Below are 19,911 nucleotides of genomic sequence, written 5' to 3'. Positions count from 1 at the left end.
AATAGAAGAAATTATCAAGAAAGCTATGTCTACTTAGAAATTTTAAATTTCTGGGGCACCTGGGTGGCTCCGTTGGTTAAGTGTCTGACTCTTCATTTCAGCTCAGGTCACGGTCTCACGGTTTGTGCATTCGAGCCCCTTATCAGGCTCTGCGCTGACAGTGTGGAGCCTGCTTTGGATTCTTTCTCTCCCTCTCCCTCTGCCCCTCCCCTGCTCGCTCGCCCTCTCTCTCTCTCTCTCAAAATAAATAAACATTAAAAAAATGTTTTTAGGGGCGCCTGGGTGGCACAGTCGGTTAAGCGTCCGACTTCAGCCAGGTCACGATCTCGCGAGCCCCGCGTCAGGCTCTGGGCTGATGGCTCGGAGCCTGGAGCCTGTTTCCGATTCTGTGTCTCCCTCTCTCTCTGCCCCTCCCCCGTTCATGCTCTGTCTCTCTCTGTCCCAAAAATAAATAAACGTTGAAAAAAAAAATTTAAAAAAAAATGTTTTTAACTTCTGAACTCTATATAAAAATGGCTACCACATAACCATTTTTAAAAGTGATCTACAAAGATATCCATGATAACCTTGTTAAGAGGAAAGAACACTTTTGTACGATTATGTAGAGCATGATTTCATTTTTCCATATACACACGCATATATATACACAGATATATTTGTATCTGATAATCCTAGAAAAAATGTCATAGAAGATATACTACCTTCTGTGACCCAATTAAAGGCATCTATCAAAATCCTATAGTGAAAATCAAACTTCATTTGAATCTTCAGAATTCCCCATTAAAGTCAGAAATAAAGAAAAAATTCCTTCTATCATTGCCTTTGTTCCATAATGCTTTAAGGGTTGTAACCCAGCCAATGACAAGAAAAATCATTGGGAAATATAAAACTGGAAAAGGAAGAGACGAAAATGAGAGAGGGGTAGTGAATGCAGTGGTGGGTAATACAGAGGGGACTTCGACTCGACTGTAAGATTATAGTCCTAAAAAAAAAAAAAAAGGAAAGAAAGAAAGAAACCAAAATGTTAAACCCTGACAAAGCTGTTTGACATGTATATTTGCGTGTGATATTTTCTTTGTTGCTATGTTTAAAATAGATCATTCTAAAAATAACCTGGAAGGATAAACCGTGGTTATCTGTCCAAGAGGGACTGAAACTTGGCAACGGGGTTCAGAGACCAGAGAGAGACATTTTCTTGAATCCTTTCCAAGCTTTTGGATGTTAAAATCAAATGAATGTCATTAACTATGTAAAACATTTAATACATTCTTTTATTTTTTTAATTTTTTTAAACACTTTATTTTTGAGAGACAAGAGCATGAGTGGAGCGGGGGAGGTGCAGAGAGAGAGGGAGACATAGAATCCGAAGCAGGCTCCAGGCTCCAAGCTGTCAGCACAGAGCCCGATGTGAGACTCGAACCCACAAACTGTGAAATCATGACCTGAGCTGAAGTCGGACACTCAACCAACTGAACCACCCAGGCGCCTCTAATACATTCTTTTGAAGGGGCTTGGTTACAATGGAGATGAGTGGTTGGCCAGGGAGTGAGGACGGGGTTTGACTGTAATTGGGCACTAGAGATATTTGGGGAGTGATGGAAATATTCTAGAACTGAGGCGAAATGATGGTTGCACACATCTGTAAACCTACCAAATACCGTTAAATCGTGCACGTGAAACAGGTGAATTTTGTGTTTGCGGATTTAACCTCAGTGACTTAAAAAAGGTTGAAGGGAACAAAGGGGCATTCACCTAAGTTCATATGATTTGGTCCAGGAATTCCGTTTTTGGCAAACTACCCTCAAAAAATGCACACAAATTTTAAGAAAGAAAAGAGACTCAGATATTCTATGGAAATTTTTTAAATTTTTATAGAGAAATAGGGGCACCCAGCTGGCTCAGTCTGTGGAGGTGTGACTCTTGATCTTGGGGTTGTGAGTTTGAGCCCCATGTTGGGTGTAGAGGTTACTTACAAATAAAATCGTAAAAAAAAATTTTTGTAGAGAAATACATTTATGGAAAAACCAAACTAATACAGAAACAGATTAAATGCTAGAGCATTGGCCTGGGCAAGGTCACACGTCACTTGTCACTCAGCAGAGGAACGACTCTTGGACCCAGTTCCCTTGATAAGAAGCCATTTCTGTTCCCAAAGTGCTCCCAGACCACCAGGGCACAAAGAGCATGTCTACAATCTATGCTCATGCAGTGTTGACCAAAACATTGTGGAAAAGAGCATTCGTACCATATTGGGGCAATGGTTTAAGGTCTGCTGTTGCTTTTTCAGACTTCCGGAAACATGGAGTGTTTATGCATTTGTAATACAATATAGCAATATGTAAATATCAGTAGAGTGGATTAGTGTCCTGTGCTTGCCTCAAGGGTCCCCATTCTGCCTCACAAACAAATCACCAAAGACCCACTGACACTTTATCTTTTCTCTTGACTTGCCTGGCTTCCATATCGTTCTAGGCAACTGTAAATGCTTTTCATCACTAGAAGATAAATGGAGAAATCACCAAAACATTACTGCTGACACATTTTTGAAATATTGATCTATGTATTGTTACTGTTTTAGTTTATTTATGGCAAATCCCATGCTTACCTGACCTTGAACTACCTCTGCATTTTCTTTTTTTTTTTTGGCACTGGGGCTCATTGCTAACTCGGTGTCCAGTTTCTATGGAGAGAGGGAGAAAACAGAGAAGTGTGGTGACCTGGCTAGACTCCCCCTGAGGAATTCTTTACATCACCTGCACCATCGACAGGAGCTGCTCCTTGGGTTTGCAATCCAGCCTTTTCTTCAGGGTGAAACAGCAGATGTCTTTATCACTTCCAATTACCATTACAAGAAGGAAAATTATAGAGTTGTAATATGGTCATTGGGGAACAGGCTGCCCCTATAGAGATTGGTGAGGGGGATGTCTCAAAACTGTTAAAACAAGAAATTTGAAACTGAGCAATATTTTTATAGCACTTAGATATTTGCAAACAATACAAAGAACCCCCCCCCCCCCGCCTTGTGGGTATGATCCTGTTTATCTACCCAGTGAGTGGCCTCAACCAAGTCCCCGGTTTTGGCTCCTGGAATTAATACATTTCAAAATAACCTAGACGCTCAATGTCTTATTCAGGCTTCACATTCAGCCAGTGAGATTTTTATCCGGCAAAAGACTTATGGGAAAAGAATTGTAGTGTTTCTTATTTATTCTTATTTAGGTTCAAGAAAAACCTACTCGATTACAGAATAGTGTATTTACTCTTAAGTGGCAATATTAGTATTTGTTTTAACCTAAGATTGATAGATTTGTCAGAATGAAAATTGTAAGCAAATAAAAGCAAATGCTCCTTGTTGCTTTTATCATGAAATCAAATATATGTTGCAAATCCACTCGAGGGGGGTGAGACTTTTTCTGAACACTTAGCTGCTGTTTTCACATTAATCCCTTCATTTTGTCTCAGGAAAGAGACCCTGCGGCTTGAGAATCCCTTTGTGTGGTCCTTTCATTCTGTCCCCAAATGACACCCACCAGTTCAGCCTGGACACAGTGCCGTTAAGCAGCCTCACTAGCCCTGACCCAGCTCTTCCTAAAGCTCCGGGAAGCCCATGCACCATGCTTATTCGAGGACATTCTAATTTTTATTTCTCTACGTTGGTCCCAGGATTGTTCTCTTGTTTATTTCAGGTCATGGGGAAAGTGCCAACGATTTCCATTAATAAGACGGAAGGTTGCCACATCTACCTCAGTGAAGATGCACTGGACTGTGAGATCGTGAGTGCCAAATCATCTGAAATGAATGTCCTGATTCCTCAGGATGGTGATTATGTAAGTACCTTTTAAAAGCCGGTAAAGAATTTTTCTTGAGCATTTTTTATTAGCATTCTTTTTTTCTTCATTTTTTTAATGTTTATTTATTTTGAGAGAGAATGTCAAGCAGGCTCTGTACCATCAGCACAGAGCCTGATGCGAGGCTTGAACTCACAAACTGTGGTGAGATCGTGACCTGCGCTGAAATCAAGAGTTGGATGCTTAACTGACTGAGCCACCCAGGCGCCCCATCCTTATTAACATTCTTAGAGATTGATTAGTCAGCTCCCAACCTGTGAACTTCATCTGTAGAATAATTCACAGGCAGAAGAGGAATTCGGAGAGTTGCCTTCCACAGTTCTTCTCCTCTGTTAGTTTCCTGACTGGGCTCATTCCTGGATTTGTGATTCTCTAGGAAGTTCACTGATAATTACCTTAACGGGCTAGCTTTTCTCAAATGGTACCCCATACATCTGAGTTCATGGTACTGAGGACTGACTGTTTTCCTTTGCTGGGGTGGAGGCAAACAGAAAGGAAGGAGAAATGCCTTGGGGAAAAAATGGGAGGGAGGTCGACAATAAGTAGACCTATTTCTCCTGTAGGTATACTTACAACAGGGGTTCTCAAACTCAGTGTAAGGATCAGCTGAGAAGCTTGACGAAAATGTCAGCTCCCAAAGTCTGCACCTGCAGGTTGGATTCAGGGGGCTTTGGGCGGGGTCTGGGGATCTGCACTTTAACAGGCGTCCCGGGTGATTCTGATGCCATCAGCCCATCCAGCCCCTCTGAGAAACACAGCCTAATTGATTCTGCAACTATTTCTTCTCTATGCCTCCTCTCCCCAACAAAGCAACCCCTAAAAGAAGCACACAGATGCTCTCACACATCGAAAAGGAAGTCTAAATGAATACTTTTTGCTGCATCATTCAGTGTGGTGAGCTTGCCGGTTGATGCAACTTGGAAGCAAGTTATTGCTTCCTTCTAGTTGTTGCTTCTTGGAAGAGTACAGATCAACCCAGAGGCGATTCCCTCTGATTCTAACTGTGCAGGAAGGGGGAGGGGGGGAGAAGGGACAGGGAAGCAGGGAAGGATGGGAGAAAAAGGAACTTCGAAGGCACCGCATCAGCCTGTGGTTCAGACACCAACCGACTGTCTACAGTCAGTACTCAGGTTGATCTCCTTAGGCAGACGACATCCATGCTCCCACGTTCTCTTTGTCCACCTGTCTTGAGTACTACCCAGCTTCATGCTAAGTAGCACAGCCTAGAATCCATCCTGTCAGGCTGAAAAACAGAAGTCCGCCAGCACTGGGCCATGCCTCCCAGCTCAGTATTTGGCCGGTATAACCCTGAGCTGGGGAAGAGTCTTCTCACGTTCTCCATCTCCACACTGCTGAGGAGCTAAAACTAATACAAAGCAGCTTCGGATAAGAGAGCTGAAACTTAGGGCGGTCCCTGGCCTTTGAAGCTGTGTAGGCAGAAGGCTCAGTCTGCACGGGAACTGGATCTTCTAAGAAAAACAGTGGGTCTGGACCACCTTGCCGGAGTGATTGAGCTAGCATTCCTGGGCGTGGTCCCCGGATCTGCATTTGTTAAAGCTTCTCTGGTGATTCCAACATGGAGCCAAGCTTGAGATCCACTGACCTAAAGCATGAGTAGGGGTCAAAACCTGAGCTTCCAGGCTGAAAAAGGAGTCTTCCCTTTATAGGTAGATTATCTTATGCCCTCATTCCAGCTCCTCTTCTTTTTTTTTTTTTAATTTTTTTTAACATTTATTTATTTTTGAGACAGAGAGAGCATGAACAGGGGAGGGTCAGAGAAAGAGGGAGACACAGAATCCGAAACAGGCTCCAGGCTGTGAGCTGTCAGCACAGAGCCCGATGCGGGGCTCGAACCCACGGACCGCGAGATCGTGACCTGAGCCGAAGTCAGACGCTTAACCGACTGAGCCACCCGGGCGCCCCATCCAGCTTCTCTTCTTACATTTTCTAGTTGGAGGTGGAAGGAAGCAATACACGGGTCCAGCCGTGGGCATAGCAGTCTGGGGGTGGATGGTGGGGATGACTCATCCTGAAGGAAATCAGTCGCCCAGAGAAGAATGTCATCACATTACTGTCACTTCACTCCCAAAAAAGATGTGAAGCAGCTGAATCATGGTTACTAGCAAAGAAGCACCTCCACTCCGGGGTACTCCCCACCTGACCTGTTCTTGAGAGCAACCACCAAGCCTCCTTGTCTACTCATCGGGAAGAGACCCAGATGGGATACTGACCACACACACACACACACACACACACACACACACACACACACACACTAGGTTATGAAGACTTCGGCTTCTTTGCTTCATCTTAAAGCTTTCCACTACAGATTTCACTCAGGGAGAATTCATCGCTCCTTAGAGAAAGGGCCTTCCCTAAAATTAAAAAATTTTAATTTTTGTTTGTGAGTTCAAGCCCCGCGTTGGGCTCTGTGCCGTCAGTGTGGAGCCCACTTCGGATCCTCTGTCTCCCTTGATCTCTGACCCTCCCCCACTTGTGCTCTCTCTCTCCCCGCCCCCCAAAAATAAAATAAAGAAGAAGTATTTTTAAAAAGGGCTTTCCCTTTAAAATAAATATAGCTTGTTCCAAAAGAAGCAGTTGCATCCCACAGCTGAAAAGATACGGACTTGCGTGTATATTCCACCGAAACATTGCATCTCCTTGATGGGTGAATGCAGACACCAGCTTGTCCGATACTTGGGGTTTCAGCCGTGCTGTGTGTTCAGGAAGTCCAGGGAGGCCATGGAAGCCAGCATCAAGAGTACTGCTTCTCACCTTCCTTTTCGATCATCTTCTTTTTTTGAACGTTTATTTGTTGTTGAGAGAGTGAGAGCGAGCAGGGGAGGGTCAGAGAGAGAGAGAGGGAGACACAGCATCCGAAGCAGGCTCCAGGCTCCGAGCTGTCAGCACAGAGCCCGACGCGGGGCTCAAAGTCACGAACCGGGAGATCATGACCTGGGCTGAAGTGAAGTGGGACACGGGAAAGACTGAGCCACCCAGGTGCCCTGGATCCTCTCCTGAAATGACCGCAGAATCACTTTCTGGGGAAAAGAGAGATTCCAAACTACATTTGTTTTGTTTTGGCTCTCCTGCATCCCCCCTCCATCCCCCACACATCTCTCTCTCTCTCTCTCTCTCTCTCTCTCTGGGGCGTATATTTCCCAGTGGGAAGAGATGGTGACAGGATGCAGAGTAAGAAATTTATAACCCGAAGCACATTTTCCTATTTCATCAAAGGGTACACCAATAACACCAGGATAAAACCTTTCTACTCAGCGTGACTGGACATCAGCAGCCTCAGTGTCCCCTCGGAACTTGCTGGAAATACAGATGACCATTCTCTTACCCAGATCTCCTGAATCAGAATCTGCATTTTTAAGTTTATTTGCGAGAGGGGGTGGGGAGGGGCAGAGAGAGAGGGAGGGAGAGCGGGGGAGGGGTGGAGACAGAGGAATAGAGAGAGAATCCCAAGCAGGCTCCGAGCTGCCAACAGGAGCCCAACACAGGGCTCAAATTCACGAACTGTGATATCATGACCTTAGCTGAAACCAAGCCCGACGCTTAACTGACTGAGCCCCTCAGGGGCCCCAGAACCTGGGTTTGAACAGGACCCCCAGCTGATCCTGTGCAGGTTCGAGTTTGGTGGAGAGGCTGTCCACCGCTGGCCGCTCTGCTCACAGCAATAGCATCTTAAGCCAGTTGCTTGACCTCCCAGACCTGTTTCCCATGGATGGCGTCTCAGTAACACCTCACTCACAGAGCTATCAATTGACTGAGTCCTTGTATATCTAGTACTTAGAAGAATGCCTCATTCTTAGGGGGTTCTAGGTTTCCCCCACACACACCCTTTTTTTTCAAATTTATTTATTTTGAGAGAGAGAGCGCGAGCATGAGCAGGGGAGGGGCAGAGAGAGAGAGAGGGGGACAGAGGATCCGAAGTAGGCTCTGCACTGTCAGCACAGAGCCCGATGCAGGGCTCGAACTCACGAACTGTGAGATCATGACCTGAGCCAAAGTCAGACTCTTAACTAACTGAGCCCCCCAGGCACCCCAGGAGGATCCAGCTTTAATCACGATACCCGCACAGTCACAGAACTGACACATAACTATCCGGGTCTCCACATGACACACAGGACCTCTCCACAACACACGCTTGGGTCCCCTAAAATGTCTTTGTCCATCATGTGACACTATTCAGGCTCCCATCTGTTTGCAGAAGAAAGCCCGGGTTCAAGTAACTTTGTTCTTCATTCTTCCAGAGAGAATTTCCTGTTCCAGAACAGTTCAAGACAGCCTGGGATGGATCCAAGTTGGTCACGGAACCTGCAGAAATTATGGGCTAACCTCCAGAGAGACTGAGCCCCCTGACCTGAACCCATCAAAAAAAGAAACAAAAGCAAAACAAAAAAAACAAAAAAACAAGCAGCATTGAAGACCTAGAAGTCGCAGGAACACCTACTGCTTTAGTTTGGGCTTCCAGCAGTTCTGTGTTCTAGAAACAGCATCATTTCTGGCATGCCTTCGTGGGCATTTTGAAGTATTTAACGTTTCTTCATGATTTGCCTTTGTGTGTAATTTGAGTTCCACATGATGACTAGTGAGCATTACACATTTTAAGGGGGAGGGGAGAATTCTGTCCCCCTAATATCATGAACACAGTAGCTGATAGGTAAAAATACTGCATGATTCAATTTGACACTTCAGTTTAATTGCTAGTTGGAAAATAAAACCTTTGAGAATCTAAGATGTACATTTTTACCCTTGAGACAGTTTCAGTGTGATGCAGTAGTAATATGCTCTGAAAAGTTTTGACCTTTTTTCCCTCGTTTTTACCAAATGTTCACCTTTGTCAGCGTGGATACATTGTCAGCATGATACATATTTCAAGGCACTTTTTTTTTTTTACAAAACGTAAGAAAATTCCATCCTAAAGACCATTATCCAGTTTCTTGGTCCTTAAAAGACTTGTATTCTTTACAGTTACTAAAACTTAAAACTAAAAGTCATTTCTAATTTTTCTTAAAATATTCCTCTGCCATTGTCAAATGGGAAACTTTTACTTTTCTGCAGAAAGTTTTTTTTTTTATGCCAAACGATTGGTGGGAGGAGGCAGACAGATTACCTCACAATTTTGCTCAAAGATCAAGCTCATAAATTTTTTTGTTTCCCAGTGTTAAACCTGTTGAATGAATAATCAGATGCCTTGTAAAGTATGTCGTTAATGTTTTGTTATAGACTTCCTTTTTCGCTTTCCAGACTTCTAACCAGTCTCAAAACGATGAGAGTTAAAAAGCCATAGATGTAACACTTCTTCCAAAACCTAAGAAATTGTTTGTTGGCTTGACTTGCTGCTCCTATTTTGTAGTATTGATAGAACATGCTTTTCCAGTACAAGAGAAACTAGCATATTCCTTTGTATTCTTCCAGTACACAGCGCTGAACAATCCACAACTTGTTGGATCAGTGTAGTGAATTCTAGTATAATGCTTGCAGACCCAATACAAGCATATATATATTGTGCCTCCTACAGCCTTTGGGATACGTCGTTTCCGTTTTTTAAATATCTTCTATACCCATATAGTATTCAAATTACTAATGCTCATGTACCAAGGTTTTGCTATAAAAGTTTTGTTCATATGAATTACGTGGCTTTAGTAAATATCTTTTTTTTCAACTGTAAACTTATTCTAAAATAAAGTAAAATTCTAATTGTTTAAATCCTGTGATGAATTCTGGGTGTTAAAATTGTTGTTTTCCACTTTGATTTGCCCCCTTGCTCGTTTGTCAGATATGTCAGATTCAGGAAAGACGGCTGAGCCCTTCTGGTTGAATTGGGGAATGTATCCAACATGCCATCAGCTTCCCTGAAGAATGGCTTCTTCAACGTACCAGATAAAGCCATTTGCAGTTGGAATGACTGTCATTCAGAAAAGTCTAGAATCCAGCTCCATAGTTCAAGTCCTCTTCACTAGGAAAATCCCCCTCATAGACCTTCATTAATGTAAATATCCCAGAAAATGAATTTACTTTTTAGTAGGATACAATAATACATATACTATATATTTTAATGTATAATATAAGGAAAAATAACTTACAATAAATTTGTAAATAAACTTCTGGAGGAAAAATTTTAAGTGGGAAGAAAAGACTCTAAAAAGGACATGCTGCATATCCATTAAATAGTAATAATTTACATCACTCATCATCAGAGAAATACAAATCAAAAACCACAATGAGAAACGGGAACCCTCTTGCACTGTTGGTGGGAATGCAAATTGGTGCAGCCGCTCTGGAAAGCAGTGTGGAGGTTCCTCAGAAAATTAAAAATAGACCTACCCTATGACCCAGCAATAGCACTGCTAGGAATTTATCCAAGGGATACAGGAGTACTGATGCATAGGGCCACTTGTACCCCAATGTTCATAGCAGCACTCTCAACAATAGCCAAATTATGGAAAGAGCCTAAATGTCCATCAACTGATGAATGGATAAAGAAATTGTGGTTTATATACACAATGGAATACTACGTGACAATGAGAAAAAATGAAATATGACCTTTTGTAGCAACGTGGATGGAACTGGAGAGTGTGATGCTAAGTGAAATAAGCCATACAGAGAAAGACAGATACCATATGGTTTCACTCTTATGTGGATCCTGAGAAACTTAACAGGAACCCATGGGGGAGAGGAAGAAAAAAAAAAAAGAGGTTAGAGTGGGAGAGAGCCAAAGCATAAGAGACTGTTAAAAACTGAGAACAAACTGAGGGTTGATGGGGGGTGAGAGGGAGGAGAGGGTGGGTGATGGGTATTGAGGAGGGCACCTTTTGGGATGAGCACTGGGTGTTGTATGGAAACCAATTTGTCAATAAATTTCATATAAAAAAAAAAACACAATGAGATACCACCTGACACCTGTCAGAATGGCTAACATTAACAACTCAGGCAACAACAGATGTTGGCGAGGATGCGAAGAAAGAGGATCTCTTTTGCAGTGTTGGTGGGAACGTAAGCTGGTGCAGCCACTCTGGAAAACAGTATGGAGGTTCCTCAAAAAACTAAAAATAGAACTACCCTACGACCCAGCAATTGCACTACTAGGTATTTGTCCAAGGGATACAGGTGTGCTGTTTCGAAGGGACACATGCACCCCAATGTTTATAGCAGCACTATCGACAATAGCCAAAGTATGGAAAGAGCCCAAATGTCTGTCTACTGATGAATGGACAAAAATGTGGTTCATATATATAATGGAATATTACTTGGCAATCTAAAAGAATGAAATCTTGCCATTTGCAACGATGTGGATGGAACTAGAGTGTATTATGCTAAGCAAAATAAGTCAGAAAAAGACAAATATATGGAATTTAAAAAACAAAGATGAATAAAAGGGAAGGGAAAGAAAAATAAAAACAGAGGGAGGCAAACCATAAGAGACTCTTAAATACAGAGAACAAACTGAGGGTTGCTGGAGGGGAGGCTTCTTAGGGGATGGGCTAGATGGGGGGTGGGCATTAAGAGGGCACCTGCTGGGATGAGCACTGGGTGTTATATGTAAGTGATGAATCACTAAATTCTGTTCCTGAAACCAATACTACACTGTTAACTAACTTGAATTTAAATAAATAATTTTTTTAATTAAATGTCATAATAACAAAAAAGTAGTCCTAATTTTATATTGAAAAAGTTCACTTAAAATTCTTAGACTCTGTTGGCTGGCCTTGGGCTTGTATCAGGCTTTCAAAATGCTTCATTACAGATACTGAGAATTTGGACTTGAGGTTCAATTATTTTACCAGCCCTGGGGCCCTAAGTTACCTACTGGTTTTATGAGTAGGTTGAATTTATTGAAAAAGGAAAGAAAAAAAAAATAAAACTTCGGCATATATAGGAAAATAATTACCAAGACAATGCTGCTTTTGCAATATGCTTGTTTTCTTGCACATTATGGAATTGCAGTGTTACCAGTGATATGAGGACCTAATAAATATTGGCAAAGGGGTAAGAAATCCAGAGTAGCACAACTGAATGTCATGTACATTCACCAAAAAAATCAGAGCAAAAATAAATGTCAGTAAATCAAGTGCAAGGGTCTCCTGTATCTCTTTGCTTTGTGATGTTACCAACTATCCTTTTGTAGGATCAAATGATTAAAGAATCCAGAGTCTATTGTTTTGAAAATTCTTTTCTTGATAATATAGTTTCCATCAGATAATCTATTACTCGTAGTCTTATTTTCACAAGACGTCTTAAAGTGAGAGGTCCGTACAAACCACTTCTCCTTATTTATGGAAATTCTTTCTAGAACTGGTAGGAAATACATACAGTTTTATTCATTCACTCATTCATTCAGTTGAAAATGTCTACTTCAGGGGCGCCTGGGTGGCGCAGTCGGTCGAGCTTCCGACTTCAGCCAGGTCACGATCTCGCGCTCCGTGAGTTCCAGCCCCGCCTCAGGCTCTGGGCTGATGGCTCAGAGCCTGGAGCCTGTTTCCGATTCTGTGTCTCCCTCTCTCTCTGCCCCTCCCCCATTCATGCTCTGTCTCTCTCTGTCCCCAAAATAAACGTTGAAAAAAAAATTAAAAAAAAAAAAGAAAATGTCTACTTCAACTTCTTAGAGTCTAGATGAGTTTATCTAAAGAGTCCCTTCATTTTAAAGAAGAAAAAACTGAGGTCCAGTGACATTAGCAACTTGCATAAAGCAAGCAACACTGTTTTATAACTGTTTGATAATTACTATAACTTGACTTTGAGTCTCACCACGTTTCTGAAAACTCTCCAAGGACATTAAATCCAGTGGTTTTATCCCACTCCTCATCCACTGAAATTGTGGACGCTACCGTTTCCCTGTTAAACTCTATTTGATTTTGTGATGCCCAGTAAACATCTCTGGTTCCTCTCCCTTCTTTTTCTCCCTCTCAGATGCCCATTTGTCTCGCTTAACTTCATCTATCACTTCTGTGTAGATGACTGCCAAATCCACATCCCCAGCCCAGTTCCAGCGTCCCCAGTGTCTTAACTCCAAGTGCCCATAGACTATTTCTACCCGCCTGTCCCAAGGACATTCCCCGTGCCAAAAATTAATACACGTTTGCTACACATATCCGTATCTTCCTCGTCTGCCTTTCTAGCTGCAGTCAATGGTCATTGACAGATCTACAACCGGACATTTCCTGCGATAGGAAACACCCAAAGAGAACCAGATCTGGAAGGAACCATGGTTTAGTCTTAAATGTGCTTAATTCCGGATATCTTTGTGACATTTAATTGGAAATGAAGAGCGTGCAGTTGGTTATGGGTCTTTTCCAATGCCTGCGACACGAAATCTTTAGGAAGCATTTCCTAAGTTTCATGTTCCAAAAATGACTTTCATTAAACATACTCATTTCAAAACAATTATTTTAAACCATTGGCACTTTCTGTACTTCAGATACAGATACAATTTAAGGGGTTTTAATGGCTTTGGCAGACAAGTTGATATAAGCTTGTATCTGTGCTACAAGCGAAAAGTAAGCCAGCTCTAGTTAACCAATGATGATCCATCCAGATTTCTCCAAACGGTTTTCATTCTTCTACAGTTTGTTTTGTGACTTTGCACAGAACATGCAACTAACAAAGGGTAACATTTGCCTATCAGGAGAGAAGTTTTTTCACGTTTCCCTCTAGTACAACCTAACACTTTATATCGAAAGATGCTTTGTGCCCAAAGGTACAATTTTGAATATTTGAGTTCTAAGTGCCCTTTATTGCAATGCCTTGCTTTTTATTAAGACCGTCACAGTCAAAAAATGGTATCCCATACTGCCATGAAGAGCCAGGTAAAAGAAATGCATCGTTGACCACACTTACTAAACCATAATGTGTATTTTTAAATCCCATTCACCAATATCACAAAGGTGTGCCTTAGTCACATTCAGTTACAAATTTCCCATGACATCAATAATCCATCTTGGAAACTAATCAGAAGGTGTGCATTTAAAAAAAAAGGGGAGGGTTGTTATTTTTAATAATAACTGCATGGCCTCATTTCTTCAACTTGTAAATCAATAGACTTCTAATGGACCTTCTTCCCATGAACATAACAGTTTTGTAGATTTGTTTGGGAAAGTGAGATGTGTTGGGGAAGACTTATTTTTCTTCCTGCTCGTGGTCCTGTGGGGGACATTATGTTTACACATAATGAATGGTACACATGTCCTAGCAGGGGTGAGCTAATGACACATGTCCCCCAGCAGCCTGCCCTGCATGCAGCCGATATTATGACACCCCCCTGTTTCGGGCATTCTTCTTCAGAAGAAAATACCCGAGTTAGGCAGGTGCAGACTGCTGGTTCCAGGTGACTGACTGCCATCTGTGATCAAGCATGCTAAAATCTATGATCCTCTATGGACATTTAGAGACACAGCCTTGTAACATTACTGCAAGATGTGCAGAGATCTAGAGAAATATTTTAAAGAGGCATATATGATATGTATTTTCAGGAAAAAGATAGAAATATATGGCAATATGGTATTTATAGGAGTTGTATGTCCTATGTACTCTCCATATCCTGGGATAGAGAAAAGTTGGACGAATAACCACGAATTTTCCTCCACTCTTACAGACCTTACTTTGTCAGCTCTGACGGCAATGGTAAATCAAAACAGAAATTTTGCTATTTATCTAATTGAAGCAAAACAAAATTAATTGGATATGCCTACTGGGAAAAAAATAGTATTTGAGGGGTGCCTGGGTGGCCCAGTCACTTAAGCGTCTGGCTCTTGATTTCGGCTGAGGTCATGATCTCGGCTCAGGTCATGATCTCACAGTTCATGAGTTCCAGCCCTGCATAGGGCTCTGTGCTGACAGCATGGAGTCTGCATAGGAATCTCTCTCTCTGCTCCTCCCCTGCTTGTTCTCTCTCTCTCTTTCTCTCTCTCTCTCAAAATAAATAAGTAAATTTTTTGAAAATTGTATTTGAAAACCTAAGTCATCCAAATCACCTGTCCACATTCACTAAATAAGTGGTCAAAACTTCCCTATATATATATGTACTCAAACACTGCTGATATACGAGTATCTGAATAAAGAAGGAATATTTTAATGTAAGCCCATTCACTGGATGTGGAATTCAGAGAGTGATGTCCCATGATTAACAACCAAAATCCAGTTCTCTAAGGAGTTATCAAAATGTTCTCTCGTTTGTTAGCATCTAAAATAACTACACCAGCAATATGGTCTACATTGTGTAAGATGCTCCTACTGAATGGCTATCCAACTATTACATCAAATTAAATCAATTCCATACTCTCTAGTTTTCAGAAATAAGTCTCTACAACATCTCACCAGATAGGCATATTTCCAACAGGGCTTATCTTCTGAGGGAAAAAAAGCTCATATTTCATTAACTCTTCAAGAGAGTAAAGCAGGTCTTGCACTAATTAGAAGGAACGCTGGCATGGAAGTCAGAAGATCCGGGATGTGCTCCTACCCAGAGGTGTGTCCGTGTGACAAACGCAGGTGACACCTTTAACGATGTGTAATTCTTCTCACAGAAAGAGTTTGGAAGTTTTCCTTCCATTTCTACCCTTTGGAGCAGCTTCAAGAGAATAGGTGTTAACTCTTCCTTAAATGTTTGGTAGAATTCCCCTGGAAAGCCATCTGGCCCTGGACTCTTGTTTTTTGGGAGATTTTTGATTACTAATTCGATTTCCTTCCTGGTTCTGGGTCTGTTCGGATTTTCTATTTCTTCCTGTTTCAGTTTTGGTAGTGTATATGTTTCTAGGAATTTGTCCATTTCTTCCAGGTTGCCCATTTTATTGGCATATAATTGCTCATAATATTCTCTTATTGTTGTTTTTATTTCTGCTGTGTTGGTTGTGATCTCTCCTCTTTCATTCTTGATGTATTTATCTGGGTCCTTTCCTTTTTTTTTTTTTTTTTTTTTTTTTGATCAAACTGGCTAGTGGTTTATCAATTTTGTTAATTCTTTCAAAGAACCAGCTTCTGGTTTCATTGTTCTACTGTTTTGTTTGTTTGTTTGTTTGTTTCAATAGCATAGATTTCTTCTCTGATCTTTATTATTTTCTGTCTTCTGCTAGTTCGGGGTTTTATTTGCTGTTGTTTTTCCAGCTCTTTAAGGTGTAAGGTTAGGTTGTGTATCCGAGACCTTCCTTCTTTAGGAAGGCCTGGATTGCTATATACTTTCCTCTTATGACTGCCTTTGCTGCGTCCCAGAGGTTTGGGGCTGTGGTGTTATCATTTTCATTGGCTTCTATGTACTTTTTAGTTTCCTCTTTAACTTAGTTAGCTCATTCATTCTTTAGTAGGATGGTCTTTAGTCTCCAAGTATTTGTTATCTTTCTACATTTTTTCTTGTGGTTGATTTCGAGTTTCATAGCATTGTGGTCTGAAAATATGCACAGTATGATCTCGATCTTTTTGTACTTGTTGAGGGCTGATTTGTGTCCCAGTATGTGATCTATTCTAGAGAACATTCCATGTACACTGGAGAAGAATGTGTATTCTACTGCTTTTGGATGAAATGTTCTGAATATATCTGTTAAGTCCATCTGGTCCAGTGTGTCATTCAAAGCCATTGTTTCCTTGTTGGTTTTCTGTTAGATGATTGCTGTTAGTAGGGTGTTGAAGTCCCCTACTATTATGGTATTATTATCAATGAGTTTCTTTATGTTTGTGATTAACTGATTTATACCTTTGGGTGCTCTCACATTTGGAGCATAAGTGTTTACAACTGTTGGATCTTCTTGGTGGATAGACCCCTTAATTATGATATAATGCCCTTCTTCATCTCTTGTTACAGTCTTTATTTTAAAGTCTAGATTGTCTGATATAAGTATGGCTACTCCAGCTTTCTTTTGTTGACCATTAGCATGATAGATGGTTCTCTATCCCCTTACTTTCAACCTGAAGGTGTCTTTAGGTCTAAAGTGGGTCTCTTGTAAACAGCATAAATGGATCTTGTTTTCTTATCCATTCTGTTACCCTGTGTCTTTTGATTGGAGCATTTAGTCCATTGATGTTTAGAGTGAGTCCTGAAAGATATGAATTGATTGCCATTATGTTGCCTGTAGAGTTGGAGTTTCTGGTGGTGGTCTCTAGTCCTTTCTAGTCTTTGTTGCTTTTGGTCTTTTTGGTTTGTTTTTTGTTTTTTTGTTTTGTTTTGTTTTTGTTTTTTTCATCTTTTCTCCCCTCAGAGAAAAATCCCCCTTAAAATTTCTTGCAAGGCTGGTTTAGTAGTCACAAACTCCTTAATTTTTGTTTGTCTGTGAAACTTTTAATCTTTCCTTCTATTTTGAATGACAACCTTGCTGGATAAAGAATTCTTGCCTGCATATTTTTCTGATTTAGCATATTGAATATATCCTGCCACTCCTTTCTGGCCTGCCAAGTTTCTGTGGATAGGTCTGCTGCTAACCTCATCTGTCTTCCCTTGTAGGTTAAGGACTTTTTTTTTTCCTTGCTGTTTCATGATTCTTTCCTTGCATAAGTATTTTGTGAATTTGACTATTGTATGCCTTGTTGATGGTTGGTTTTTGTTGAATGTAATGGGAATCCTGTGTGCTTCCTGGATTTTGACATCTGTGTCTTTCCCCAGGTTAAGAAAGTTTTCTGCTGTGATTTGCTCACATAAACCTTCTACCCCTTTTCTCTGTCTTTATCTTCTGGGTCCCTTATGATTCTGATGTCATTCCTTTTTAATAAGTCACTGAGTTCTCTAATTCTTAAATCATGCTTTTTTTCTTAGTCTCCCTCTTTTTTTCTGCTTCATTATTCTCCAGAAGTTTGTCCTTTATATTGCTGATTCACTGCTCTGTTTTATCTATCCTTGCCGTTGTGGCATCCATCTGAGATTGCAACTCAGTTACAGAATTTTTGTTCATCCTGACTAGCTTTTACTTCTTTTATCTACACAGAAAGGGATTCTATTTTATTTTCAACCCCAGCTAGTATACTTATTATTGTGATTCTAAATTCTGCTTCAGACATCTTGCTTGTATCTGTGTTGATTAAGTCCCTGGCTGTCATTTCTTCCTGTTCTTTCTTTTGGGGTGCATTCCTTCATTTCATCATTCTGAAGGAAGAAAAGGAATTAATAAGGTAAAAAAAATTAAATTAAAAAATTAAAAACAACACAAAAAAATCAAATAAAGGATGCTAGATCCTAGGTGTGTTTTGGTCTGGTGTTGAAATGAGCTTGATAGATTAGAGAAAAAAAAGGGAAATAGAAGAAAAGAAAAAAAGGGGGGAAAAAAAGAAAAATAAAGAAAATGTTTGAAAATTTGAAAAAATCAATACACTAAAATAGAATAAAATGAAATTATGGAAGTAAAATGGAATTTTTAACAATTACAAAAAAGTAAAAAATAATTTAAAAAATAAAAACATTTTTTTCAACTTTTTTTATTTATTTTTGGGACAGAGAGAGACAGAGCATGAACGGGGGCGGGGCAGAGAGAGAGGGAGACACAGAATCGGAAACAGGCTCCAGGCTCTGAGCCATCAGCCCAGAGCCCGACGCGGGGCTCGAACTCACGGACCGCGAGATCGTGACCTGGCTGAAGTCGGACGCTCAACCGACTGCGCCACCCAGGCGCCCCAAAAAATAAAAACATTTTTAATAAAAATAGAAAATAAAAATAAATTTTTTCTTTCTGTATTCAAGAATAAGAAAAGAAAAAAATTGAATAGATGGACCAGCGATCAGACTGAAATACGATTGAAATTATATCCAGTTTCCCCTAGAAGTCAAACTATGAAGTACTTTATAGTCGGTAAACTAAGCAGGTGGAGAGACTTGTGTTTGTCAAGAGCACTCTTGGCTCAGTTGGGCGGGATTTAGTGTAATGGCTCCATTCTCCACTAGATGGCGCTGCTTAGCTTACGCGGGTGGATTGCTGCGGCGCTTATAGCCGTGTACACGCATGCGCGGGAGGTGTGAAAATGTCGTCACCCAGGTAGGTACCCACTCTCCAGTATCAAATCTCTGTGCTCTCCCTGGCAATTGAGCACCCCTCCTTTGTCTCCGGCTTCCTTCCACCCCCCGCTTTTACACTGTCCGTGACCAAACCGTCAGGCTGCTGAGAGGCACCTGCCTCCTGAGTTTTATCTCAGATGTGGCCGGTTCTGACCCCTCACTTCTGAGGGACCGAGGCTTCCACCGCTCAGATCCTCTGGAGGAGGGTCTCACCGAGCACTGGCCGGTGCCGGAAGCCTCCAGGAACATTCGCGAGACTGTGCGGCCAATTCCGCGAGACTGCAGCCGGGTGCCAGCCCGCCCCAGAAAAAGTTCACGCGATCGTGCAGCAGCAGCGTTTCAGGGATTATGGTAAGTCACGACACACAGCTGACCCCAGGCTTCCCCCTTAACGACCTTGTTCCAGCGCCAGCGAATGTGGTTGTTCTCTGGGGTCTGCTGAGACCAGGTGACCACACAGCCTCCACCAAATGTCCTTCCAGCAGTGGGACCGCTTCTCCCCGTGTGGCCCAAAGACCCCCGGACTTCACTCTGCTCCTGGGGATTCGCCCTTCCCACCAGAGCACCGCCGGGTATCCAGCTGTGTTGTTTCAGACTCTGCGCTCCCCCTGTTTATAGAGTCTTGATGGAATTTAAACCCTCTCCTTTCTCCTTTCTCTCTTTTTTGTTCGGTCCCTTTGTTCACACTCTTTCTTTTCTCTCCAGCTGCTTTCAGGGGGTGTGGGAAATGCTTTCCCATCTCCAGCCTCCCTCCGCGGCTTCTCTCTCTCCCCAAGTTCACCTCCCCACCCGGCGCACCTGTGAGTTCTGTGGTTCAGGTTGTGCGGATTGTTTTGTTGATCCTCAGATCAGTTTTCTAGGTGTGCAGGATGGTTTAGTGTTGATCTGGCTGCATGTCAGGGGGCGAGAGACACACAAAAAAAGCTTCCATGCTGTTCCACCATCTTGGCCTCTCATCTATTAGTCAATATTATTGTCATCGTTATAGCATTGAGAAAAATACTATTTAGAAAGATAGCAACATGGCAATAATGGCTATCTTTGGAGTATGAGGTAGGAAGGAAGGACCTTTTCTCTTTCTATTCTTTA

At 41.7% G+C, this 19,911-nt stretch overlaps 1 protein-coding gene across 6 annotated transcripts in view; it reads left to right on the top strand.

Annotated features, from left to right (window-relative positions):
- CAP2 (cyclase associated actin cytoskeleton regulatory protein 2) overlaps positions 1 to 9,566 on the top strand; it is a 152,991-nt gene extending 143,425 nt beyond the window's left edge. For all 6 annotated transcript variants that reach the window (XM_045057077.1, XM_019830199.3, XM_011282140.4 and 3 more), the window contains 2 exons: positions 3,687 to 3,827; positions 8,108 to 9,566. In XM_045057077.1, the coding sequence (XP_044913012.1) occupies positions 3,687 to 3,827; positions 8,108 to 8,191 (225 nt within the window). In that variant the 3' untranslated portion in view covers positions 8,192 to 9,566. The remainder of the gene's footprint in view (positions 1 to 3,686; positions 3,828 to 8,107) is intronic.
- The last annotated feature ends 10,345 nt before the right edge of the window (positions 9,567 to 19,911 follow it).

Source organism: Felis catus, chromosome B2, assembly GCF_018350175.1.
Source record: "Felis catus isolate Fca126 chromosome B2, F.catus_Fca126_mat1.0, whole genome shotgun sequence".
NCBI classification, from domain to species: domain Eukaryota; kingdom Metazoa; phylum Chordata; class Mammalia; order Carnivora; family Felidae; genus Felis; species Felis catus.
This window is presented reverse-complemented; position numbering and strand designations above follow the sequence as displayed.